This window comes from Chinchilla lanigera, unplaced genomic scaffold (genome assembly GCF_000276665.1).
Source record: "Chinchilla lanigera isolate Chin_1 unplaced genomic scaffold, ChiLan1.0 scaffold00046, whole genome shotgun sequence".
NCBI lineage: Eukaryota > Metazoa > Chordata > Mammalia > Rodentia > Chinchillidae > Chinchilla > Chinchilla lanigera.
The window spans coordinates 10,387,462-10,415,231 of record NW_004955447.1 but is presented as its reverse complement, the minus strand read 5'-3'; the positions used below and the strand labels follow the sequence as shown (position 1 = coordinate 10,415,231).

Below are 27,770 nucleotides of genomic sequence, written 5' to 3'. Positions count from 1 at the left end.
TTTGTCAAAGACAAATTTTTGTTGTGTGTGATGAGGTAGGAAGATTGTAAGTTTAAAGCTGGGCTACAGAGTGAGACTCTTTTTTAAAAAAAAGTATTTTTATTATAATAGCTTCAGGAAGACAAGTATATTTACAAAAGTCACGCAATATCTTAGGAATAGCCTATAAAAATATTTTTAGAATGAAGGAAGTGATCTCTGTCCTAATAGTGCTTGTCTATGTGAACAGTAGGTACGAACCTTCCAGTTTTGATCACTGCCTCTGACTTTTTTTCAAAACATAGAGATAGACAATATAAACAGATATTAGCAATAGACACACGAATTGCCTTAGTTTTAATGAAATACATCAACGTTTTATTTCCTCTAGTTTAACAGTTAAGTTTATTTAACCTGGTGCTTTTCATTTTTCCACCTCGCTTCCTGAAATCCTCTCATTCTGCAGTAAAGATCTAGTCTTTCTAGGCCCCTGAGAGCTCATTGTCCAGCTCTGCTTGAAGCACATTGTTATTTCTTACTCATGATGTGATTCTTTTAGTTACAGACATTGTATTGGTCAACTGATGCTTACTCCATTGTATATGCACATAAATCAGTTGTCATTCTCTAGCTACTCTAGAAATTGATCCTTCCTGGAAGTATTTGATATCTAGCTTATAGGAGATCATCATTCCTTTTTTTTGTTTTTTCATTTTTCACTCCCATGCCATACCCTTTCTTCCCAAGAGCTTTATTAAGTATCTTACACAGATACTTTAAACACTAAACTCTTGACGCTGGTTTACCAGGGTTATGGTCCGGTTGTTGTTTATCTTCTGAAGTCATTCCACACTGCTCCTCTTGATCACTGTGTTTATATTTGCCATGGTGCTATTTATTTATTTACTTACTGATTGATTGGCAGGGTCTCCAGTCTTCCTCTGTAGTTCAGGCACACCCTGAACTCACGAGTCAAGGCTGGGCTCGAGTTTGTGGCCATCCTCCTACCTTACTTAGCCTGCTGAGTGCTGGGGTTACAGCGATGTGCCACCACGCCTGGCTATTGTGCTATTTCTTGAACATGCCTGTGTTGCTACAGCTTGGAGGGTTTTGCAGTGTGTAGCCTGCTCTTTACTCCTCATTTCTGTCTGCCTAGCAATGTCAGGTTTCATTAAAACCTGAGCTTGGGTTCTCAGTGTAGGGACCCTCTTTAAACCTCAAGTGATGGGTTCTTTACATGTTACCTTATTTAAATTTTCTGTGGACTACTCATAGCTAAAGGTACTTTTAAAAATTTATTTATGCATTCTCTATTGCTCTTCCTAGATGGATGATTCACTAAAGTGGATGTGTGGTCTCTTGTTGCACAAATTCTGTAGCACCTACAAGGAGACCTGACACCTCCTGAGTGCTTGACAAATATTTGTCAATGAATGAACTGTACACGTCCATTCCATCACTGGTGTGCATGTATGTGAACTTGACTGAGGATAAAAGCTTTCAACTTTAACATACCTAAGGCTTATATGATAAAATACCTTCCTATACTTTTGCTAATTTATTTCATTTCCTTTAATAGAGTAGTTACATAAATTTTAGGAAAAATTGTAAAAATATATTAAATCTGTCAATTGTCATTTTGGGCAGTGGGAGTATGTTGTAGAGATCCAAAAATCAGAAGAAGGGCCTCTGAAATGGAACATCAGAGAAAGCATTTATTTACAGTTTTCGATTTTCACAACTTCTTTGCTCTTGAAATTTATTCCTTTCTTGGACACCTGTTTCATTCACACAGGTTATCAATGACATTCACATTACCTTTACATGTATACTTTAGCAATCCTATATAATGATGTTGAAATTTAAATAGTTGTTTCAGGACACTATGTCAGATATCGATTAACAGATACCAAAATATGACTTATTTTCCTATAAGAGCTGCCTATATTCTAGCATACAATTTGGAAGGATATAGTTTTTATTCTTAATTTGTAAATATATAAAGCAATACATTATAGCACCACTGTGTAATCTTGTGTTAGAATGATGATCATGAAAGTCTCTTATATTATTGATTTTCTTAATTTCTTTGCTGTTTAATAATAGTCATATAGTGTAATTAATGTGTTTTTAAACATGCACGTTATAAAATGCTAACATATTTGCATAGAGCAAGATATATTCCTATGTAAAATGTTTTACTTTTTTTGGTAGGTACATTTTCATTATCATTTCTACTTATTAAATAAACTATAGTTCGTGTAGAGAAATATGTATCTTATGTATTGATTTACCAAAAAACTGTACTTAAATAGCTGTATTTTTTCATAGCATATAATATATGCCTTTTGTGAATTATGTAAAAATCATATGTGATTTTATTTTCTCATTACTGTCTTGGTCTTTCATATTTATTCATTTATGTAATATGTACCATGTGTCAGTAAAATCACTGTGTATATAAATGACAATGTATGTATATCCTTTTCACCTTAATATCCATCACACCGCTTAATCTCTTTCAAAAAATGTCAGCTAAATAACTGAAAACATATAAATAAATATAAAAGAGTCCATGTAAGTGTAACCATACACCAAACAAAACAAAATAAACAAACAACAAAAAGTTACCTTTTGGAACCTTCTTCACCCAGTACCTTATCAAGCTGTTTTGTGTAAAACCTGAGTTCAGTAACCAATACTTCTATCTACACTTATATAGATACCTTTTTGGAACCTTCTTCACCCAGTACCTTATCAAGCTGTTTTGTGTAAAACCTGAGTTCAGTAACCAATACTTCTATCTACACTTATATAGATACCAGTGCCCCTAATTTGTATCAAGAGTGTGTGACTATAATAATATAAATAACGTTTCTGTTTTTTCAGATAGCTAGAGTACTCTCCTTTCAATAATTGTGTTCAGTTTTGTAATCAGTGTTAGGGACCTTCAGAAGGAGGTGTTTTGGTTTTTTTTTCCCCTCTGAATTAGAATAGTGGTTAATAGACTTGCTACCCGAGGTCAGGAGGTTGATCCCTCACGTCCAGGATTTTCCGGGAGGGCCTGGGGTGGCTGGAGAAGGAGCCTGTAGCCTGCAGCAGGGATGCCTGAGAATAGGCTCTGCAGGGGCTGCCCGAGCCGGCTGTGCTGTGCGGGTCTGATGGTGCGCCCTGCGGTCCCCGCAGGTGGCAGGCACAGTGAGCGACATCCAGGCCTTGGTGCTCCACTGCGACACGCTGAGCGTAGCCCAGGAGGCGCTCTGCCACCCAGACATCTCCTTCAGCAGCCGGCCGCCGAGCGCATCACTGCCCACCGTGGACCAGGGCCCCGTGCAGCTGCCAGAGGAGTTCGCGGTCCAGGTGCCCAAGGAGCACAGATTGCAGCGCAAGGTGCGGCCAGCGGTGGGGAGAACGGGTTGGGGGTGGCTGGGCAGTGCCCCAAATGTGTCTTCCTATACAATGACTGCCTCGATTTGTGGCTGGTGTCTCCACTCACGGTATCTGGGCCAGTCGTTTCAATAATGCATGGCTGTTCTATTAGAGCTTCATCCTTATTTTCAAATATTTGGTTTAAACCATTTGATTGGAATTGAAATATGCTTGCATATTGCAGGAAATTCAACTGTTGTAAAAGTGTAAAGGCTGCACAATATAAGCTTTCCATTTCTGATCTTCGGCTTCTTTGAAAAAAACTAACAGTGTGTTAAAAGGATGATGAGGAAGACATCTTACTAAGAATTGCGTATATTTACTTAAGGAATTCAAACTAATAGAAACACGATGGTTGTGAAACAACCTAATATTCTTATGAAAATGTTAGAAAGTGCCTAATAATACCTAATAATACCGCATTTGGGTCTGGCATGTGCATTGAGTGAGACCCAGCTCTTCAAATGCGACTGAAGAACTTTGTAGAATATTTGCGTGAAATCCAGTGCTTAGTCTTTTCCCCAATACTTTACTGTTTTTCCATAATATTTGGGCAGTATGCTTTTCTTTTTCCACAAAACTTTTTTTTTTCTTTTTAAGACAGGGTCTCACTATGCAGTTCAGGCTGGCCTTGAGCTCATTTTGTAGCCCAGGCTGGTTTTGAACTCACAACGATCCTCCTGCCTCAGCTTCCTGAGTGCTGAGATGACAGGCGTGCACCACCGTGCCTGGCTCTCACAAAACTTTATACAGGCATTCTTGTCCATGTAACTTTCTAGGAAATGCACCATGTAGAATTTCTTTGTGTGCCACAGTCTGAAAAAGTTCGGGAAGCATTTAGTTGGGAACCATGAATGTGAAGTCTTGTCACAGACCATAGTCATCTTCCCTACCCAGTAATTTCTTTGAGGGTAAAGCAGTCAGTAACTACACAATAAAATACATTAATCCCCTAAAACTACTTCCCCTCCCCTGCAACACACTTAACCATCTGCCACTTTCCAAAGCAGTTCTGGAAATTTTGTGTTATGACCAGCTTTATTTGTGCTGTTGGGGCTGTCATGATATCCTGAATCGTTAAAAATGTTTCTCTTTCATGGTCATTTTGATTCTGGGAAAGAGCTGGAAGTCACATGGTGGCAGGTCCAGTGAATAAGGTTGATAAGGACACCAGAGCGTTTTTATATTCCTTCTTTTCCATTGAATGGCATTTGGTAGCAGCATTCCTTAGATTTTTTCAATCATACCTCTTTAAGACACCCATGAAAGAGGACTTCCAGAGCTGCTTCAGAAAATGGCAAGAATACAGGAGTAAGTGTAGGAGTAAGGAAGCGAGGAGGAGTATTTGTGAGAAACTGATGGTAATGTGTGTTTTACTGTAATATGTTAAAATTTATACATCCACTGCCTGTTGTGATTAGCATATAAAGCTAAACTTACTTCAGTAATATATATTCATCAGAATTTCTACCACAATGAAGAACAGAACTGGTTATCATGTTTTATTTTTATGAATAGCTCTTAAAAATGTTTAAATCAGTAGCTAACAGGCATACAGACCTGCTGACAAATCTGTCTTCTGACAAAAATTCAGAATATCAATCAGAATAATTTTTTCCTATAGAATTTTTACTGTGAAGTTGGCTGAATTTAAGCACTTCCTTGGTTTTTATTTTTTAAATATTGGAGATCGAATCCAGAGGACTCACACATGCTAGGCAAGCGCTGTGTCACCGTGCTACGAAGCCTTCCTTCCTGTGTCTCAATTTGTATAGCTTGGTGAGATTTTTCTACATCCCCACGTGTTAGTTTTCACCATGATTATATGGCAGGTTACAGTGTCATGATGGATTTGAAATCATATTTTTCTGTCTAACAGGAAAGCTGAAATATATATAAATATATGTAGTCTTGCTAAATTAATATATATGTATATACTGTCCATACAACATTTTGTTCATTTTTACTTTTAGTCTTGCTAAATTAATATATATGTATATACTGTCCATACAACATTTTGTTCATTTTTACTTTCTTTGCCCTCCGATCTGCCCCTCCTCATAATTTATTTACAGCTTTTCTCTCCTTGATTTTCCTACACCCTTGATCAACCTTTGTTCCGCTGACTGACTTGGTGGGATGACCTGAACTTTTTCACAGAGGCCTATGAATCCATCGTTTCTGTGCCATTCCAATAGTGGATTCTGCAATCATCCATTCATAGTTATCACCAAACATGGACATACTTGAATAGATAGTGAGTTCCATACCTAGTTCTTCTTGCCCACATTTTATGGTTGTGACCTTATGACAATTTCTTTAAAAGAAAAACCACATTGATCTATTGACATCAGAAGTCCAGAATACCTAGATGCATCAGTAAGTCTAGAATTAGGTTTAGTGAGTCCTACCCTCACGAGAGCATTCCAGCCTCTCCACCACATGTACGCTTGAAAAGCAGAGCATTTATTTCTGTACAGCCCAAAGCTACGGGCACAGGAAGTACCTATTTCCCAAGAGGATCACTCTGGGTTATAGTGACAGTATATGTTGTTTGAGACAGAGACAAAAGTGAAAGTGCCGGCAAGTTTCATGGGATCTCATAAACAGAGACAAAGGTAAATGTCATGCGCTAGCCAAGGGGCTTACAGAACCATGCTAGCCTGTTACGATTTGGTGATACTCTTGGAAGGTTGCTATTATGCAGAGGAGTTTCATCAGGGAGACCAAGGATAGAGAAGAGCAAACAAACGTTACAGGCATAATCTTTCCCAGTAGTACTTACAGCAAAAGGACGTGGACAGGTATTAAAAATAAACCTGAAGTAAGAGATTCACATTATCTTGAGAGCATTAAATTGGAAAGATACGGAAGAATTCAAAACGAAAATGTCAGTGAACACAAATTCCCTCCCTTCTCCACCTCCTGTCTCAACACAAAAATAACTGTCTATTTTAGAACAAAGCAACTGGAAGAATATACAATTCAATAAGTATAAGTAGCAAAGGCTAATATTAATGCAATCTTTGATTTAAAAATAAAATTGATACTGCTTTTAAATGTTATTCTCATTTTTTTTTCTATAGATAGACAAGCAAGTACGGGCTCCTTAGAGACAACTATAATAACAAAACAAAGCCCTTTTTGTTGGTTTAAAATGACTTTTTGCTCTTTTTTTCCTTTGAATTCATTTGACTCTTGATAGCTAATAGCACTTGAGAGTTAATGAGTATTTGGATTCACAAAAATTAGGACTTCATGGTACAGTGGCAAAGCATAAAATATTAAAAAGAAAAAAAATCTCCAGTCAGGTTTCTTTTTTGCACGTTAAGTCCAAAGGAACTCTGAGGGCAGATTGCCCAGCTAATGACTAGGTATCAAGACTTTCCCTAGAAGCTAAAGGGATGTTAGTGTGTTTTTGAACAGCTTATCCTTTGCTTTATTTGTAATCTTTATGTGGATGCCTCCAAAGTTCCTTCAGAGGACCTACAGATATCCCTCCTGCAGACCACATATGGGCTTCCAGGTTCATTCACCTTTGTTCTTGCAAAGCAGACTTAGCATTCCAGTTATGACAAGAAGTCTGAAAACTCCATGCTGCATTCATTTGAACGTTTGCTTTTGTAGAGGCCTTGATGCTTTTATAAGAGGCTTTGAATTCTATCAGTTCTTTTTGAGAATCACATCCAATTCTACCACAACTTTATTAGATTTTAATATTTATGAATGGGAATATTTATGATAATTATAAACAAGAAGAAATGTCTAAGTTTTAAATTTAGTTAAAACTGCATCAGCCTTTAAAATTAGTCCACATTACTAAGTAGTGGAGGTTGCTTCATTCTGCATCCATTCTTACACACATTCAATTTTCCAATAACTGGTTTCAATACAAATGATGCCGGAAACTACCCTCAATACCAGGAAGACAAAGATGGAGAACTCCCCAACTTTGATCTTCCAGTGAGTCTATTGGAATAGATCAAAAGAGTGCAGTGTGTTGAATGCTTGCTAGAAAATGTTTATCTGCACCCAAAGTAATAAAGGTCTTCTTCTTCTTCTTCAAATACAGGGCAAATTTGTGTCACGTGTCCACATATCTGTGTTGGAGGTGGGATGCTAGATGCCGATATAATAGTTGAGGAATACATAACTTTTATGCAAATGGAAGGGCTCAAATACCAGATACTAGAGATTAGTAAAGAATCCCAGGGAAGTGTTTGGTCATTTTTGTTTGTTTTTCTCTTCTGCTTTTTCTTGTTTTTTGTTTTGTTTTTTGTTTTTTGTTTTTTTTCCTGTACAGGGAACCGAACTCATGACCTTGCACTTGCCAGGCAGGTGCTGTGCCACTGAGCTACCTTTGTTTTCTCATTCACTATGAGGCATTGTGATCTCAGATGGTGCACCATCCCTCTCAGTCACAGAACTCACCACCAACTGACACTTGCCATTTTTGCCGGTGAACTCAGATTAACAAGAAAAGGGACTTAACCCTCACTGGGTTAAGCCAGGAGTCCTTAGCTAATGCATCATGTCACTGGACATTCCATGGTCTGTGGCCCACACAATAGTCATGTGCAGTAGAAGCAGTGCTGGGACAGAGTTCCACAGAGCACAGGGGGATTATCTGCCTGGCCCTGCTAAGTCGGAGAAGGTGCTTATGAAGATGAAGTGACAGCTAAGCTGCAGCCTGACAGACAGGATTTTCATTTGATCTTTTTATTCCCTCGTGATACCTAGCAGGGATATGCCAGTGCCGTGATTAGACCTGAATTTTGAGCTCTTCTGTCTTCTCAGACTATATTAGTCAGTTTTCATGTTGTTGGGGAAAATAAAGGGAGATGCCAACAACTTAAAGTTTAATTTGGCTGGACTCTCAGTTCGTGATCAGTTGGCTGCAAAGCAAGAGTGTCATGGTGGAGGGCATGGCAGAGCAACACTGCTTGGTCCCAGGAGGCTGGCAGCAGCTCAGGGAACAGCTCTGAGAGGATGGAACCCAGGACCGGCTCTGGTTCCCGAGGTTGCTCCTCCGTGACCCGCCAGACACACCCAGAAGTGTGCTTCATGCATCCCCTAGGCAGCTCCTAAGCTGGTCAAGTTGACAGTTAAGCTTAACCATCATGCAGGTCTAGATATATTTACTATTTGTAGAGTTTCTTGCACAGCATTTCCTGTCAAATTCCTGAAAGAGGAAGCGGACTATTCCTATTTACTCTCCTTAACAGTGCAACCTGGCACACACCAGTGAAATAAGAACAAAAAGTCTTCTCATGTGCCTTTGAGAGTGCCTCAGAAATGAACCTTGATTTATCTCTTACCTATTTAAAACTGATTAATAAAAATCATACTCCTTGATAACCCTCTGAAGTGTTGTTTTTGTCTTGAGGAAGTGGTTGATGTCCTCCTTGTATAACAGTCTTAAAAATAAAACTGTGCTCTAAGATTGTGGTCCCAGATCACAATTGCAAGCATCACAGAATTTAACGTGTGCTGAAATTCCAATAAACTTCTTTCTGTGGTAAGGGGGAGGATGACACACCGCATGTGTTGTGCGACTTGTAACGCCACGAATGGGGCACAGTGCCAGGTCTTCTATACACTGTAGAATCCCCACCCTGATAGGGCAAGTCACAGACATTGGAATAGATAAAAACTCAGAGAGGTAAATGAAGAAGACTTTAAATCCTACAAGCCAGAACGCCCACACCTCCTGTGTGAGGCAGTAGTAGGTAGCACATTTTCTCTTACTTCAGATCACTTCCCTTTTGTGTCCTACCTGTTCTTCAGCCGTATGGTACCTCGGCTCGTCAGTCACGGAATTTACTCAGGGATGTGAAGTGGCATCTATGCTGCAGCCAACAGACAGGTACTAGTAGGAAATCTCAGACACAGAAGAATTTTATTGCTTTATCAGAGAAGCCATGACTCCAGCCCTCCATGCTTTGACAGCGATTACCTTTTCTGGTTAGAAAGTGCTCTGCTTCCTGACTGTCCTTTTGCTTAGCAAAATGGGATAAAGGTGCCTTCCCTCCACTTTCACCCATCCCTACCCCTGTTCCTAAGGAAACAATTCCTGTTCTCCTGCTTTGTAATTAGTGTCTAAAAGTTGTACATGTGTATGTAAACATATGTCATGGGGTAGACAATTTCTGTTTACTTCTGGCTTTTATATTTTATCTTTCATATCATTTAACTTAGGAGCATTGGAAAATCTGAGATTTTGTTTCTCTTCTTATGTGTTATCAGTGTTATTTTTGTTGACAGTGATGATATCCTTATCATAGTCATAAATTTTGGGAAAAGGTGGTTCTAATGTTACCTTGTAGTCTGAAGTATGTAGGTAAAGGCTAGAAAGTTGTGGAGAGGTCAGGAGCAGAAAGAAATTGTAACGGATAAACAGAGATTAATGCTGCTACAGCAACAGAACACCTTGTTTCATAAGCTCGGCCTTTTGGCTGTAACTCTTACTGCAGAAGAATAATATGATGTGGCTTTCAAAGTGCTGCGTTAGCTTCCTTGTTTCATATGACACTACAATATTATTTCAGATAATAGCTTCTGTCCACAGTTATTTGTGTCTTTCAGTGGGGTTTGCCAGGTTAGAAGACTTCTTTGTCTAATTGATATGCAAAATATGTTCTTCCCACATTGCTCTGCAGAATTCTGATGTGCATCCAGGGTCATACTGTGTTTTAATGTTGGAAAAAGAGTAAAAGGCCTCTAGGGAATTAGGTCAGGTATTAAAGCTTTGAAAAATGCTTTGTAGCCCTAAAGATAAGTTTCTTTAGGACACGGTTTCTTTTCCAAATGGTGTAAATACCTGAATGATAGATGTGTCAATTGAAAATAAAGGTGCTCATGAGTTTCACCTTCGAGTATTTCTAGGAAGATGTGATAAAAAACCCTGTCTTTGAATTCTATTTGCATAAATTTTACTTTAATCTTCTCTTTGCATTTGAAAAGGATGAGAATAGTTTTTCAAAATGCTTACAGAAATATTTCTGACCATTAAATTTTTGATTTACCAAAACTATGAATCTTCAACAGTGTCTTAGTTACTTTTCTTGTTGCTGAGGCAAAATACCCAACACCCAAAATTAAAGGGAGAAAGGTTTATTTAGCTCACAGTTTGTGGAGGTTTCAGTCCATAATCAACCAGCTCCAAGGCAGCATGGGGTGGCAGAGGGCAACAGTTCATGGTCCCAGAAGACTGCAAAAGCAGCAAGACAGAGAGTGAAACAAGCCTCTTTCTGTCCCTTATATTGTATTTTAATCCCTACTGGGATTAGGGTAGGGCCAGTCGAATCAGTGGACCTATCCAACAATCACCCACCCTTAATCCCAGCATTGCCCTAGGAATTAATTGCATGCTCTAGACTCTGCCATCTCTGAAAAAATCTCTGACCACGTGAGGCTTTGGGGAACCATCTGGACACAAACCATAACAGAAATTTATACTATCAATGGCAGAAACTTTTCAGAGAAAGTTAGCTACTCAAAAATACCTTGTCTTTTTTTCAGTTTTTCATTAATTCAAACGATGTGTACTAGTAGAGATCTGAAAAGTATTCAGCTAGAGAGAAACTTTTATTGTATGTATAAAAGCACTAAGCCCAATGTAAAATGAAAAGGCAGGGGAGGACAGGTGATACTGTACTTAGCACTCAGTATTTTCACAGATTGTTTTCTTGCTTATGGTTTCAAACTCTGCATTTTCTACCTATGTAGTCTCCTCAACATGTATTCCAGGAGTGACCAGGTATTTTAATTTATTCTCTCATAGTACCATTAAGCAAGTTACCACAGTAACCAAATTCTTATTTCATAAAATGCTATTACTTTTCCATTTGCTTAGTTATTAGGTACATCTTTAATTCTTAAATTTATGTAATTTTTAATATTTTGTTACAGAGAAGCCACTAGTATGAAATTGTAGTTAATACACAGCCTTTCAGGTCAGAGAGATTTACAGTCAGGATCAGCTTTACTACCTACTATTTATATAGTTCTTGAACTCTAGTAAGCGTCTCCTGTTGTTCATCTCCTTTTTGACATTTTGTTCTGTAATAATTGTACCCTACGTAGTATAATGGAAGACTCATGAAGAATCTTCAGTGAATTCATTTATTCATTTGCTCATATTTCTGCTTCCATTGGGTAAGAGTTAAAATAATGTTCTAAAATATTGGCTTTATATTTTGGGTACAGTTATGGATTCATTATTTGGGCAGATGGACATTGAATACATATATTGGAAAGAGAGTAGTTTAATTGACATAGTGCTGGGTGTATAAAGTATATAACACCCTCTGTGAGGCAGTTCCTTTTCTCCTGACTTTAGCTGCTAGTGAAAGAGCAGGTGAAAAGGAGTGCAGTTGATTCTATGATCTGGTGGGATATGGTGTCAATGAAGTGTTTTAATATTTTAAAAAAGAAAAATGCAATTCCTGGTATGAGATGATGTAGAGAAGATAGATACAGCTTTTTTATATAATGTACTATAGTAACTCACTCTTGAAAACGTCCTAGGATAATTTGCAAGTATAGCTGGAGAATGATAGCACAGGATATGCCCGAGAAATGAATTTTGTGAACAAAATTACAGTTGGAGAAAATTAGGACATTTTCATGTGTAACAGAGAGTAGTGTAATTTAATGGACAATAAGGCCCTGAGGAGGAAGTGGGATAAAGGTTTTATAAGGTAGGTTGTAGCAATCTTGTAGGGGGTCTTAAATGTCAGGGTGAGACTTTGTACATAATGTTTTTCTGCAGTGGAGAGTCTCTGAAATATCTTTGTTAGAGCTGCAGTTTAGAGCCTGCCAGGATTATGTAGGAAAACTTAGGCTGGAGAGGGACTTGAAAGTGGAGAGATCAGTTAGGCTGTTGCCGTAGGGCAGAAGATAATGAGTGTCTGAACTGGGAGATAGCACTGGTAATGGAAGGAAGGGGGATCCTGTGAGGGGTGCGCAGAGCCCACATCTGCAGTACTAATTGGATGTAGGAGGTGAGGCTGAGGGAAGAATCAAAGATGCCTAGGTGATGGGGTGGTACCATTCACAGAATTAGGACATCAGGAGGATGCTTTGACTTTTCAGAAATAAAGGGTGAGTTTGGTCCTAGAAGTACTGAGTAAGCGCTGCAAATGTGAAGCAAAGTTGGAACATGTGGATTTCAGCACGAAGAAAAAAGTTATCGCCACTGATGAAAGTTGGTGGTTTTTGATATAAAGGTGCCAAAGCCACTGGAGTTGATGAGCTTGCCAAAATAAAATGGGCAAGGAGAGATATTGGGGCACACGTTTATGGAAGGAATAAAAGCCGTGGAAGGCAATCCAGATTGATATAAGCGGTTAATTTAAGCCCCCAGCTTTTTCTGTGCTTCACCCCTCTGGCAGCCTGTGCCCATGCTAAGCCACAGGAAGTTCGTACGTGTTAATGGGGTGCTGACAGGGCATGAGCTCAGCGGCTGGTGAAATGGGACAGGTTTGGATTCTCACAGATACGTTCCTGACTCGGTGACCTTTCTCAAATGTCCTACATGTAAGATGAGCAAATAGCAGAGGGTTAGCCTTGTGCGTATATGTAACAGAAGTGAGGACATTTGCCAAGAGTTTAGTGACTATCTTCCATCTTGGTGTGCAAATTCTTTTTTTTTTCTTTTACTGAACTCATATCCTTCAGAATATTAAAGAAGCGCCCTATGACTGGACTATACCTTCAACCCTTTTTATTTTATTTATTTTTTATTATTATTTTATTTTGGGGCACGGTCTCACTAAGTTGCCCAGGCTGGACTCAAACTGGTGACCTTCCTGTCTCAACTTTTTTTTTTTTCTGGTTTTTATCCGGTACTGGGAATTGAACTCACGACCTTGTGCTTGCCAGGCAGGCACTGTGCCACTGAGCTAAGTCCCCAGCCCCTCAACTTCTTGAGTAGGTAGGATTACAGTTGGGTATTACTGTATTCAGCTTCTTTTTTTATTTTGATCAGTAGTTAATTGTAAATCACCAGGCTCCACTGAAAACATACCAAAATTAGATAATAAAACTTTAAAGTTTTCTTGGAATATTGTAATGTTGCATGAAATAGTAGGAAATTTCTAGTCACCTATAGAAATATTTTTCTATAGTTCATAGCAGAAAATGAGCACTCTTGAATATTATTTTATTATTTAAGAATTACGGAGAAGATATTTGTCATTGGGGCCGGGGATATAACTCAGGGGCATAAGCACCTGTCTGGCAAGCACAAGATCCTGAGTTTGATTTCTGATATATAGATATAGATAGATATGTAGATAATATATATATACACATATACATATGTATATATACATATATATTTGTCATTAATGTTCCATCAAAATGAGCCTAGGAATATGAAAACAAATTAACCTAATTTGTCACCGTTTTTCTTAGAAACAAAACAATTCAGATATACCATTATTTCTTTATTAAAAAGTAAAAGCAGTAATTCTTAGAAATCTCTGGAATTTGTTGGGGCTGGGAGTATACCTCTGTGATAGTGTCCTCATCTCCTGAGTTCAAGGCCCTAAATTCAATCCACAGCACTGGGAAAAATGGATAAGTCATTCTCAGAAAGTCAAAACCAGATTTGACTGGTGGCAACGTGGTACTCATAAACTTGTATGAAACCTATTATTTCTTTCATCTTTAATTGACATACACATTACTGCATTGCCATACATTTACATGTACTTATGTATGTACAATCTAAATAAATTCAAAATGGTAAGACAGCCCATAGGTAGAACTCTAGATTAAGCATAAATTCCCTTTAAATATCTGTCCTAATTCAGCAACTTCTCAATGTGGAATTTTTATAAGAATTTTTATCCTTTTATATGGAATTTTTATGTTTTAAAAGGATTTTTTTTTAAATCCAAGGGTTTCTTTTTCCACAAATGTCCCTGTGTAAGAATTGTAGTAAAAACTGAGTTTATCATCTACAGAGCTTTGTGGTCAAGAGCTGAAATCCTTTGATTGTCAGGGTTTTTTTATTTATGTGGCAGCTGTTCAGTACTCAGCCTCCTTTTGCTCTGTTTGCATTTCTCGTCACCATGCCCTGTGCACCCCACTTTTTTAACCTCTCTAACTCCCGGTCATCTTGTAGTTTGGGGCACATGGATTATTAAGCAGTGTAATCCAGTGATGAGGAAGGTGGTTTTTTGGTCCAGAATGCCTGGCGTATCCATCCATGCCTCACGTACAAGATGTGTGACCTCAGTATGCTCCTGTTCTTTTATTTTCAAGTAGTAATATAGACAGTAAAAACTCATAGTTACTGTAAATGAATTCATCCACATCAGTGCTTAGACAGATCCTGTAGCCTCCAATAAACAGTGGGGCTGGTCTTCTAGTATTCTCTGCTGCTTCACTTTGCTCTCCATTCTCCGGTGACACATCCTCTGATCAAATTTTCCTTGATTCCAAGAGGCTGGGATATGTTACGATCACACCTTGCCTGTTCGTTCATCCCATCTCGTCTTTGAACTCTGCTTAAGAACAGACTCTTTCTCTTTCATTTTTATATCCCAGGCATTGAGAATTAAACATTATCTGAAGGCATTGACTTTTTAAGGGAGTGCAATTAATGGGATTTTGGAAATATGTGCCAGTATGTGGGAATTTGTATTGATACAGTTATGGCTTGGAGTAGTACATAAGCTTGAACAAAGTGTATGAGACTAAAGAGCTCACAGCCCCAGAAGCCTGACTGTGGAATCACATGGTTTATTTATTCTCTAATTGGAAGCAAGGACGAAGCTATGGGGATGGTTCACACAATTAGAATAGAGTTCCCTGCAATGGAAAGGCTACATTTTAATTCTTTTCTGCGCAATGCTACAATATCTTAATCCACATTCAGTCTCATCAGGTATTTCTGCTGGCAATATGGCTGCAGAGACCATATAAAATGCTACACCCAGTGGGTGTAGGGAGCTTTGAGAGGTTGGAACCCATACTCCTGGACCCAGCTCCGAGATTAACCGGTGACATTGCTAAGGCTTGTAGTCATGTTTTTGAAGCACAGAACATGGTATAGTAAGAAAAGGGTCATAATGTAAATGCTATGACTTGTGTCTAGATGTAAGGGATAGAAAGCTGTGCTTGGCCCTTGTTGCATTTGCCACCTTCTGCCGGCCTTTAACTGGGACCCTTGTGCCACACCACCCTGCCTTGGAGCCAGCCAATTAACGAGTGAAACATCTACAAACTGTGAGCTAGATAAACCGTAACCCCCTTGACTTTGAGCGTTGGGTATTTTGTCTCTGAGAGAAAAGTGATCTACATTTGACAAGTTAGCTTTCGGGAACGACTGTCAGTCTGGAGGGCATAAGATCTGAGTGTTATGAGTCTTTCAGGGCTATGATCTTTGGATTCCTTCCTACATAGCACTCTTCCTTCCTTCCTCCCTGCCTCATTCCGTCCTTCCTCCCCCCTCTTTTCCTGTCTTTCCTCCCTCGCTTTTGTGATGCTGTGAATCAACAGCTCCCTCATACCTGGTAGGCAAGTGCTTTACTACGGAGCTGCTCAAAACTGTTACTCTCTATCTTTAATATATCTTGTGAACTCTGCCTGTATCTTTCCTGGCTCTTCCTATAGAATATGTAATTGAACAGCTAAGTTTTGCCTATCCCTTTTCCTGTCTTCAGTACCAAGTTGAGTATTCTGAAGTTAGTCTAGACATGTGTCCACATTTGCCCAGAGATATCCAGTTTACATCTGTTATCCTGAAGTAACAGTGCCCTTCTTCACTCTCAAAAGTCTCCTGGTGTGGGTGATAATTCATACAGTTGCTTTAGTTACAATCCGTTGCCTGCTGCTAGCAAAACTATGTCAATTGAGATAAATTATATAACGTCTCATCTATGACACTTTTGGGGTGAGTAGACTATTAGTAAAATTCTCACTTGATGTAAAATTATTTAATATTTAAAGAAAAAAATCCCTTTTGAGTCTATTCATAAGATTTCTACCCTGAAGACAAATGAGTTTTTAAATTAAAAAATGGGTCTAAATGGAAGTTTTATATAAATTTATGCTGTTAACGTTAGTGAAATGTACAAAATTGAAGTTTTAATTTATACTTGGGCAAAATATTTGAGATATTATGACCACAGACTTAGTTGAAAAATTAAAAGCAGTTATTAATTTTTTTAAAAATGGAGTATATCAAATAAAAAGCTTTGAAATCATTATGTGAGGTTTTGAAAATATTTTTTCACTTTGAATTCAACCTATGCTTGTATTCTTTATCTGTACATTCAATTTAACAATTGACAAAGAATAGATTCTGGTTTCTGAGGAAATTAAATGTTTTAATTTTGGACATAATATATTTCCAAGGGTCCATGAGCCAATCTGTAGGGATTTTGAAAATATTAGGAATTTAAGTAAGTCAGATTTTTGCCAGATTTGGATATCATCTGCAAGGAGAAAAACTATGTACATACATGAATTGCCCGAAAAAGACTTAGTGTAATTGTGGAAAAACAGCAAGGAAAATTTGTGTAACATTTCTGACTACCTCTGCTAGTCAGTTGTTTCCTGAGTCTTTGGACTCATAACCAAAAATCTTGGCACAAGGCAGGGGTTATACCCTGTATTGTAGATTGTGTGTTCAGCATGCACAGGGCTCTGGGTTTGATCTCCAGCTAAACAACGCATCTAACGGAGTAGTAATTGATTTGCTCCCATCACAAAGGAAAAGTTTTCTGGAACATATGTCTATTTGAACTGTTTCTTTTTGTGAAAATTTTGCTTATTTTAGCTCTTGCCATGGCTAAAATGTTCTAGGACTCAGTTTGACTTTGTAGTCATAGACTGTAGGGAGATACATTTTCCCTCTCTGGAATTTTGTGCTGCTGTTTTTCCAGCTCTAAGGAAATGGAAGTAATAATTAATTCATTATTGAGATCTGTCTGCACCCTGCTTAGTGTGATGTGATATCAATTTAATACCAGATTTCAAGAGATTTGATAGATAATTTAGTTACTTGGAGTTCCTCATTTTTCTAGTTATACAAAAAAGCAGGAGTGAGGGAAACATATTCATCTATGTGTTATTGGCAGTTTATAAGAATTAGTTTAAATACAGATGGTGATACTTGGCACTTAAACGCACTACAGAGCTCCTAGTACTTTTTAAATTATAGATATGTACTATATGTAACAGCTATACATATACATAGATATAATATATACATGTGCACCTTTTTTTCTTACTTCATTGTAAAATCCTTAAAGTAAGGACTTGTGCTTTATTTATCATATATATGCCAGAGTTTTCAGTATTATTCAGGGCTTACAATACTAAGACAATAAATATTATAATACAAAAATAGCAAAATGTTTGTGTTGTGGAGACTACCACCTATGAAAGCATAAAGTTGCTAGCAAAGTATCGACATATCACATAGAAGCCTATTAACGCAGAGCAATAAAAAGAAAGAGAAGGAACGGGAATATACGTGTGCACATAGCTTCATAAATCTGAGTCTTAGTGGAGTAATTAGGTGTCTTGGTCCCACTTGCGTCCTGCAGGTGATAAGGTTTTCTCCACAGCTAACTCACAGGTTGCAGTTCTGACTTGTTTGTTCCTGGCTCTGTGGAGGCTGATCCCTCAACCCCAGGGGCTGTAGTAGGGGAGGAAAAGTGAGTGCCTTGCGTCATTCTGTGGCAGCCTTAGGGACTCCTTCAAGAACCTCAGTGACTTGCTGTGGTGAGCAGCCTGCACCAGTGTCCAGGTGGAATGGCTGAGAGCGCTTCATTTCTTTCAGCCAGCAAGCTTGTGTTACTAACTGCATGTGTATAGTAAGTAAATGTGCATATCTAGATACGTGATAGAAATCTGGAGATATAACTCCTCCTTGGGAAGAAACTTCAAAGGCTGGATACAATACGAAAAGAAAGAGAAGAGTGACACTAATCCCCATCATCACTGCGGGGACATGGGAAGCTTTTCAGAGCAGAATTTCCATGTGTAATATAACTCTCTAATTTCCTAATCGCAGGCCTTTGGCTGCCTCACCTCTGCGTTACTTTTTTCACAGTGATTCTTGAGAAAAGCAAGAACTCTTCATCATCCAATATTATTTTCCTTGGCCTGAGGGAGTGTTATTTTCACCTCCCTGTACACCCCTTTGGTGTCTGTATTTCAAATGAAGTGGATGTGTTCTACCACAAGAACATGAAAAAGGATCCTTTAAGAGTAAAGTACTTCCTTGGTTTCATTCAGTCTGTTTTATAGTCATAAGCAGTTAACAAACCAAAACAAGATGTGTGCAGAGTTGATGATCTCTTACAATTGACTTTGGAATCTAAAGGCGTCCCTTGGGCTGGGGATATAGCTCAGTGGCATAAGCACCTGCCTGGCAAGCGCAAGATTGTGAGTTCAATCCCTGGTACTGCAAAATATAAATAAATAAAGGTGTCCCTTCCTTTATAGGAAGGTCACCAATTGACAGCGTGCGTGTGGATGGTGTTGAGGGGATTCAGCTATGCATGACTGCATCCAGCCAGGAAATCTGCTCTGCTTTTGCTTTATCTTCCAAGCTAGATAAAAAGCTTGTATGATTTAGAGTGGGAAAAACAACAACAACAACAATTAAAGCAAAGTTGATCAGCAAGATCATTAATAGCTGCTTGGGACTCGGCTCTTCAAGTTACAATTAGCTGCTCAGCAGCTGTGACCTTCAAGAGCTGCTCATTATTGTTGGTTCTGACTGTTCGCTCCCACTGTAGAGCTCTTTTCCGAAATAGTTTCTCTGACATCATTGACCCAGGGGTCAGAGTGAGAAATGAGTCCTCAAGCGCTCATTTGTAAGTCTTGTTTTCGCAGGATGCAGTGTGTGTGTGTGTGTGTGTGTGTGTGTGTGTGTGTGTGTGTGTGTGTGTAATTCAGCCATTAGTTAGTGCCTCTTTGTGAATCCAGCTGTTTGCTCCCATCCCAGTCAGGATGATGTCTGTCGGATAAAGGGCTGTTCCTGGGAGCACCAACAAGAAGTAGTGGTCTTAAACACAGAGTGAAACTGATGGTAACCCTGTCTCCGTTCCGTTTCCATAGTTTCTAAAAGTCCCCACACGCATGCTTGCCAAACTCTGTCATGCACTGTGTAGCATCACAAGGGATCAGCAAGGATTTGAAACTGGCTGTGTGTTTGGCACACTCTGCGACCCCAAGAGAAAGTGGGGATTAGAGGAACTGTAGTGAAGTATGAAATGAGAGCTCAGCTGGAAAGGAGGAGTGGATTATTTTCAACTTCTTTGCCTCAGTCCCTTTAGATATCAGGAACACAGGACTCTTAAGAGAAGGGAATTTTTCCATCACCGGACAAGGTGTAGTGCATAATCTCTATAGTCAGAAAACAGACTTAATTTGGGAAAATGCTGTCTGTCATAAAAAAAAAAAAAAAAGAATAAGTACTTTGGCAGGCAAGTTGATGAAATTTGTTTGTTATTGATAAAATCTGTAAAAACCTAGATTTACGTCTGGTCTTCTCAGGGAATCTTGGCAGTAAGATGCATAGAGGATGGTTTTGAACACGCACCCTTGGCAGATTCAACCTAAGATCTCAAGCATATTGAAGCACTGTGACATGGGGCCTGGGGTCTCTGGAAAGGAAGAGGTAGGCCGGCTTCTTGGTCTGACTCACTTCCAAGCCATGGAAGCCAGGACAGCGCCTGGCCTTTGACACCTCTGAGTTTTTCTTACAGACAATGAAGTACGTGGGTAGAACTGATGGTCTGTAAAATTCCACACTGTAAATTATTACCGCTCAGAGAGTATTTCTGCTTCTCTTTCACCTTCAATATAACCATCTTACTATTTCCAGTATCGCTAACTTCCATGGCTAGAATATGGAGCCCCTGGAAAAAATCGACTGAACACTGAAAATCCTTTTCTTTCTTCTTTGACCTTAGCCTCTCTACCATAGCACTCTTAGTTTTTTTCCCACATGTAAAGTCAAATGATTAGGTTGCCTATTTTCTATTTTTTGAAAAGTCAATGTTCATGAAATAACTTATTACTAAGGAAATAGTGTCACTAGTGCTCTTACTACAAATGAGATATTGTGTAGACACTGTTATTATCCCTTTCACAGTAAAGAAATCAAGCCCTCATTAAACTGATCTTCCTCCTCCAAAGTCACAGCAGGAAAAGGATTTGAACCCAACACAGCCAATCTGACCTCAAAATCTGATACCTTTTCTCCTCTTCCACATTTGAAGCAAATATATTTAGTTCAATACAATGGATTTCTTTAAGGGATTTAGTATTTCCAAATATTTTAGGTAGTGGAATTATTAAGCTTATTCCTAAAACTGGATTAAATATAGCCAAATTTTGAGGGAGGAAATTTGAGGATGCAGCATAATTGAAGTTGAAATCATTGTACTTCAAAATTAACTTAAATTCAACAGCCAGGTGGATGTCATAAAGGAACATCTTAAAGGAACACTTTGTAAATGATTCAATCTGTGCGTGTTGGTGATTTATTGATGACTACATCAGAATAGAAACAGAAAAGGGGCACCTTTAGGTGTACAAAATAAGTTAAAACTTACAACATTAACCTCACTAGAGAGCTGGCTTAGGAAATATCCCCCCCACACACCAAAAAAGACGAAATAACCCACAGTGCTGGTCCCAGTGCTGTTATGATCAGCTGCCGTAGGTGGTGATGAGTCAGGGCTTGGTGAGCAGAAGCTCGGAGGATGCTCCTATGGGAGGCAGGGAAGAGGAGCAGCCCCAGGAATGATTTCCAGAGAAACGCTAGCAGTGGGAGAGTTATAGGAAATGAAAACTCCAGGCCAAGTTCATGGCCCCAGCAGCAGAAAAAAGTTCTGAAACAGCTTGATCGTGCAGTCTTGGCTGTCTTTATTTGCTTCACCCTTACTGAGAGTTCATCCTGAGAGAACCTGGGCAGCAGGTGAGAATAACTGGAAACAGCTGGCCATTAGTGAGGGCAGAGATGGGCCAGATGCTGTTTTGCAGGGGAGTGATTTTTCCTGACAGTTGTGCAAGTCACATGCAGTTGGCTGTTCCAGACAGACCTTGTCATGCTCGTGCCTCCACTCTCATGCTACCAGGATGCCTGTATGTCCTTGAAGACTGATGTGTCCAGAGAAACACTGAAGGTCAGAAATGGGCTTTGACGTTCTTCAGTGCAAGTGATCTGCTCCCATCTCTAGCCAGACTCCAGACCTAGCCCAGCAGAGCCAGGAGAAATACATTTGGGCTGTACTCAGCTGGATTACACAGAGAGCACTTTCTCTTTACATTTCCAGAGGGAGCTCTCTACTAAAAGGAAAAATACTCAGTCACACAAAGTTCCCTTGTGGCTCTAATATGGTCTCCCTTTCTCCATTATCAAAGCAAACATTACCTAAAGAAAGGCAAAAAATGAAGCAAGTGAATATATCGAGCCTTAGAGATACATAAAAATATATGCTAGGGTTCAAAGAGCAGAGCTGGTTGACTTTTTGAAACCACTTTAAATGATTTCATTCTGTATGTGCCTTTGACCATGTGTGGAGACATTGTGGTTTGCAGATGTAGCAAACTAACATAAACATGTATGAACTCTAAGTACTAGAAATAGTTCAAAGAGTTCCCACTTTTTCTGATAAGTTTTGAAGTATGTGGATTTGCATGTAAGTAAAAGATAAATGTGAAGATAAGGATGAAACTTAAATGTAGATACTCTCCAACAATCTTTAAGCTAGCAGGAGTATTTGAGATCCTATCTTCCATGCAGCAGAGAGTAGAGCCCAGAGATTTAATTAACTTCCTCATAAATAATGAACTGAGCTCCAGTTATGGATCCAGTTCCACTTCCATTCTGATTTTGTAGTTTCTTTATCATAACACACATTTAGGTGAAATACTTCCATTTTGCTTGTAGTTGTTTAAATAAAAACATTTTTGAGGAATCCCCTTACATCTAAACACTGAATAAAAATTTTAAAAATGATTACCTCCTATGATAAAAGCTCAGGAACCTGCAGGAAAAATTAAATATAACACTATGTATCAACCTGCTTCAACTTCTATGAAGACTTCCATGTATTTTCTTGTAATGTTTTCATGCAGATCTTCTCATGCAGTCGTGGTGGTATTAGATAAGTAATTTTTACCTGGCTTTTTTTCAGCTAAGATATTGAAAATAGATTCTAATGTTTACAGCAGTTGAATTTGCATGATATTCCATTAAGGGGATAGAGTAATTTACATTAATGTGCTTTCGGTTCTGTGGCACTTCAAGTAGATTTTTCTCCATAAAACAAGTACAGGCTGTAAAAGTGATGCTGTGCTTCCTCATCTGGCTCTCCGACACATCCTGTCCTCAAGGCTCTTTACTCCTCACATTAAATTGCTGTCATGAAGGCCACCGAGGATTCTAGATTTGCTGGAATTCCAGATTTGCTCAGTGTTTGCCTCCTCTGTCCTGATCTTCATTGACTTTCTAGCATCGTTTGACATGGTTGACAGTGACACAATCCCATAATTTCTTTTCCCTATTTCTACTATTTTGGCCTCAGGCACACAGAATTGAATTGACTTTGTCATCGGATGACCTACTCTTGTCACTCTTCCTAAATTGTTCAGTCTTTATTATTTATTTTTATCATTGTGGTGAGCAAATTAATGTCACTCTCCTTCCCCCAGGATAACTGCGTTCGAATATCTCGAATCCGTGAATATGTTATTTTACACGGCCAAAAGGACACTGCAGGTTTGAGTAAGTTAGAAAGTTTGAGGGAGAAAAATTACCCTCGATTAACTGGATGTGTCTATTTCAATCACAAAGATCCTTTGAGATGGAAACAGGAGGCAACAGATCATGAAAGAAGGGCCCACTAGAAGCTAAAATTCTCCTCTAGCCCCACAAGATGGGACATATACCTACTATCTACTAGATTCTAGGCCTGTCAGACCCATGCCAGATTCCTGAGCTGCATATTACATGGTCATGTACTAATGTTTCAAACTAATGTATTTAGTTTGTTTCATCAGCAATGGAAAACTATTCCATTCTCTTCATCCTCCTAGCTTAAGCTCATTGTCTTTCCTGAATCTAGTGTTTTTATCCTGTATTCTTCCAGGCACACTTTCAAATTGGCTTAAATTAACTTTATCCTTAAATAAATAGAATTTTTTTTTACTATGCATAAATACATAGGTAATATTGTGCTATTCATCTTATTACATTTTTCACAAAATGGTATTTTTGAACTCTAGCCATATTGCAAAGAGTTTATTCAGTGATTCTCACCATCACGTGCCCATATGACTTTGTATCCATCCATTCTGTGGTGATTTTATCTGATCATCTTAGGTCATAGTATGTATAGTTCACATTTTAATTATCCTCTTAGAATACTTTGAATTCCTTATAATGAAAAAACTGCGCAAAGACAGGCCTGGTGGTGCACGTCTGTAGTCCCAGCACTTGGGAGGTAGAGGAGGAGGATCACTATGAGTTCGAGGCCAACCTGGGCTATATAGTGAGTTCAAGGGCAGCCTAAACTGCATAGCAGGACCCTTTCTTTCTCTCAAAAAAAAAAAAAAAAAAAAAAACCAACAGCAACAACAACAAAAAACTGTGCCCAACAGTGTCCTAGATGTGCTTGTGGAGACCAGTGTGAGTAGTTTTCTTGGCAATACATTTACAGGCAGAGCACACATCTCTTCACTAAATATGGAGAGTTTGATCTTCAGGATGGTTGTATGAGTTCTCAGCTGCAGCAGGGCTATGGGCTCCCCTTTTACCAGAAGGTTACAAAGCTTGACGGCATCCAGTTTGCTGATTTCTGTGTACCCGAGCGGTATTTAGTTGTACCATTCTGTTTTATTTTTATTTTTTTGATTATCAGTCAGATGAATATTTCTTCAATGCTAGCCAGTCACTTGGACAGTTTTTATTACAAAATGAGAGCATACATATTTTTCTCTGTTTTTTTTAACCACCTCAGCTTCTAAGAATTATTGATAGAAAGGATTTGCTGTTTTCTTTAGCTTTTCTTCTGTTTCCCTTTATGTAAATTTGGGCAGAAATCTTTCAGGGAAATTTAGTTAGGACTCAGTTTTCTCCCCTTTGGTTTGTGATTTGCAAGTATTGTTTCAGAAACCATTTTTCACCAAATATCACAAATATTTTACTTTTAATATTAATAATCACATTTATGATTTGGTAAATTAATGTGAAATTTTTGTTATGAGTTAAAATACAATTTTATGTCTTTTTGTTCCTACATTACCATTCTTGCAAGATGTATCCAGTAATTTGTAATGTTATTACTTTATGATAACTTTCCATGTATTTGTAGACTTTATTCTCTTTTCCTGGCTTATTTTTCTGCATGTAGTCAGAATTACTAAGATTTTACAATATGGCTTAGCTATAGGAAATTCTTCACAACTATTTTTACAAACAAGTTTTAAAATTTTAAACTAGTTTGTCAATTTCTTCCAAAAAATTATGATTGGGTTTTGATGGGGTATCTGTTGGCCTTAGCTGGATCTGTGGGAAATTGAAACGTAAATCATACTACTATCCATACAAAAATCTGAAAGTCATCTTGGTTTTTTCTTTCTCGCTTATCTTTTCCTTTCACATTGGCTTTAGACTGTGTGAGGCTTAGAACAGGAGTTTTAATAGAAGTCCGAGTATTTTGCTGTAGTTACAAGTTGTAAATTATAGTTAAGAATTAGAAATTTAAAGTTAAAATCAGACTCTCTCCATGTCTGAGGCTGGACGACTCTGAGGGAATATGGACTTTCTGGCAGGAAAAGTGGGACTGACTCAGCACCTGGCCTTTTCTGTCTCTCTGTCTCCTTCGTCACTGAGCTTTCAGAAAACTTTCTTGTGATAAAAGAGAATAAGGAAGCATTTCTAGGGGCTGGGGATTTAGCTCAGCGGCACAGCGCCTGCCTGGCAAGTGCAAGGTCATGAGTTCGATTCCCAGTATTGTTTAAAAAAAAAAAAGGAAGCATTTCTACGTTCCTGTGACCATGATATGTGAGATTTCCTGTCTGAGTTACTGGGCTGTGCTGCCCCCACCACAGGCTGTCAATAACCCCTGTCAACCTGCCTGGAAACCCCCGCCCCACTAGGACACGCCTTCTGAGCCCTCATGGTCTCTCACCTGCACTATCCACAGTGCCTTAGGCTGCCCTCCCTGCTTTTGTTCTACCTTCTGTTTCCTTTTGTTGTTGCTGTTCTACCTTCTTGAAATCAATTCTGCTGAGCACTGAGAGGGAACATTTTAAAGCACAAATTGAGTCATATCTCGCTCTGGATTTCAACCCTCCAGTGGTTTTTCTTTATTTTTTAAATGAAATAAAAACTCCTTGCATTGGTTTTCAAAGGCCTGAGCAGATATGTCCATGGTTACATTTGAAGCCTCATTTATCACTTGATATCATATTAAGCTAGTGTATTTGGTGGAGGTTCACATTAGCCGATAAGAGCTCAACTGTTAAATTTACAGAAATTTTGAAAGCCAGTTACTAAAACCAACCATCACAAATACTGTACAGTCTTATAATTCAATGATTGCACTACATTATGAGTACAATAACTGCTCAAAGCTCATTCTTTCCAAATTATTTTACAACACTTTAATATTTCCTAGGTTTCTGTGTTTCTTAAAAAAGATATATGAATGTTTGTGTTGTAAATATAGGTTTCTATATGTGTTTTCCTGAATTTATATTTAATTTATTCATGTTGATCACTCAGAATTAACTCTGGAAGAAATATTTGCATCATAGAAATTGACAAACATTAGAACACAGGATTTGATGTAATGTTTTGTTGATTACACATGAGAAAAAGTTGGAAAATTTGAATAATGCAAACTAACTTAAAAGTATGTTGTATCTTTATTTGTTCAATCATGAGTAGCATAAAAAAGCTGTGGAAATCTACCATTGAAAATTCTGGTATGGTACAGCAGGCAGTCGCCCACATCATCAGAGAAGTGAGTGATATTCCAGCAGCCACTTCTGTTGTTTCACTTTGCTCTTGACACTAATGTAAAAAATGGCAATCAATATTTATTTCAGAACTGTACTTTGTTTATCAGTTACAGCCATAGCTTGGCTCCAGTACAAGAGATCAGCTAAAGTCAGTGACAACATTTAGAAAGAAGCAATTTATAATAGAAAGTATTGTAGATTTCCTTATTATTTCAGAAAGTTTGCCAAAAATATATTAGTATATTTTTAATAAAGCTAATCTATGTTTCTGTATAGATACATGTGTTTTTCTCTTTTTGTCTTTTTTGAGACAGGGTCTCACTACGCAGTTGAGGCTGGACCTTGAGCTCACTTTGTAGCCCAGGCTGGTCTCCAACTCACAAGGATCATCCTGCCTCAGCCTCCCAAGTGCTGGGATTGATTACAGGTGTGCGCCACCACGTCCGGTGCCTTACATGTGTTTTTCTAGAGCACTAGCTGTTAAATGTTTACAAACACACTTCTACTCTCCCTTCACTGTTTGTAACCAGCCCGCGCTCACCTGAGGCCGTTGTGTTGGTTATTCCCTCAGTCTCTGTTCTTGCTGCGCATGTTGGTGAGGGCAGACGGGGTTCCTCTGCACCCTTTGCGAAGAGAACTGCTCTGACAAAAGTCCTTTGCCTGTCAGTCTTTTTTACATTATCCTATTCCAGTTCTTGGAAGGTGCTGTTTTTTCTGTTTTCATTTTTTAAATTGTTCCTTTTTGGCCTTCTAAACTCTGCCCTAATCCCTCTAAAATATAAGGCTCATGAGGTTTGGAGTCCTCTAGGGTCTCCTTTACTCATTGTACATTCACAGGACCTTTTTACATCCTAAAGAAAGATTTTTCAAGAAGATAATACAGTTTTCTTGATTGAAACTAAATCATTCCTCAGTTTGGTTACTGATAAGTATTAGGACTAAGGAATTAATAGAATTATATTTCAGTACTAATTGATACAAACTTTAACCTTGAAATGAATGTATATATGTATTTATTTATTAGTTATTTTGTGCTGTGCTTAAGGTCAACTCCAGGGATGGTGAATGCTAAGCAAGTGCTCTATTACTGAACTACATCCCAGGCCTAAATTTTTACAATAAGATTATTTAGCTTTTCTCTCGCTTTATCACATCTTTTCTCTGTCTTTATTAAATCTTACCCATTTAAAGATTGCAGTTTTATTTTTAAGTTTCACATAAAATGCTCAAATATAGCATCATCGAGTATTAAAGCTCATGTTGTTTGGAGATTGTTTGTAGCATGTAATTTTAATCATGTCTCAATGGTACACGAAGAATTAAAAGTATTTTCCAAAGTGTAGAAACATTTT

The 27,770-nt window shown here is 38.3% G+C and overlaps 1 protein-coding gene across 11 annotated transcripts in view; it reads left to right on the top strand.

The window, feature by feature from the left end:
* Adgrl3 (adhesion G protein-coupled receptor L3) overlaps nt 1-27,770 on the top strand; it is a 796,065-nt gene that overhangs the window by 293,512 nt on the left and 474,783 nt on the right. For 10 of the 11 annotated variants that reach the window (XM_005392863.2, XM_013518568.1, XM_013518570.1 and 7 more), the window contains exon 4: nt 3,166-3,369. The exons of the other annotated variant lie outside the window; for it this stretch is intronic. In XM_005392863.2, the coding sequence (XP_005392920.1) occupies nt 3,166-3,369 (204 nt within the window). The remainder of the gene's footprint in view (nt 1-3,165; nt 3,370-27,770) is intronic. 11 annotated transcript variants of the gene reach the window in all.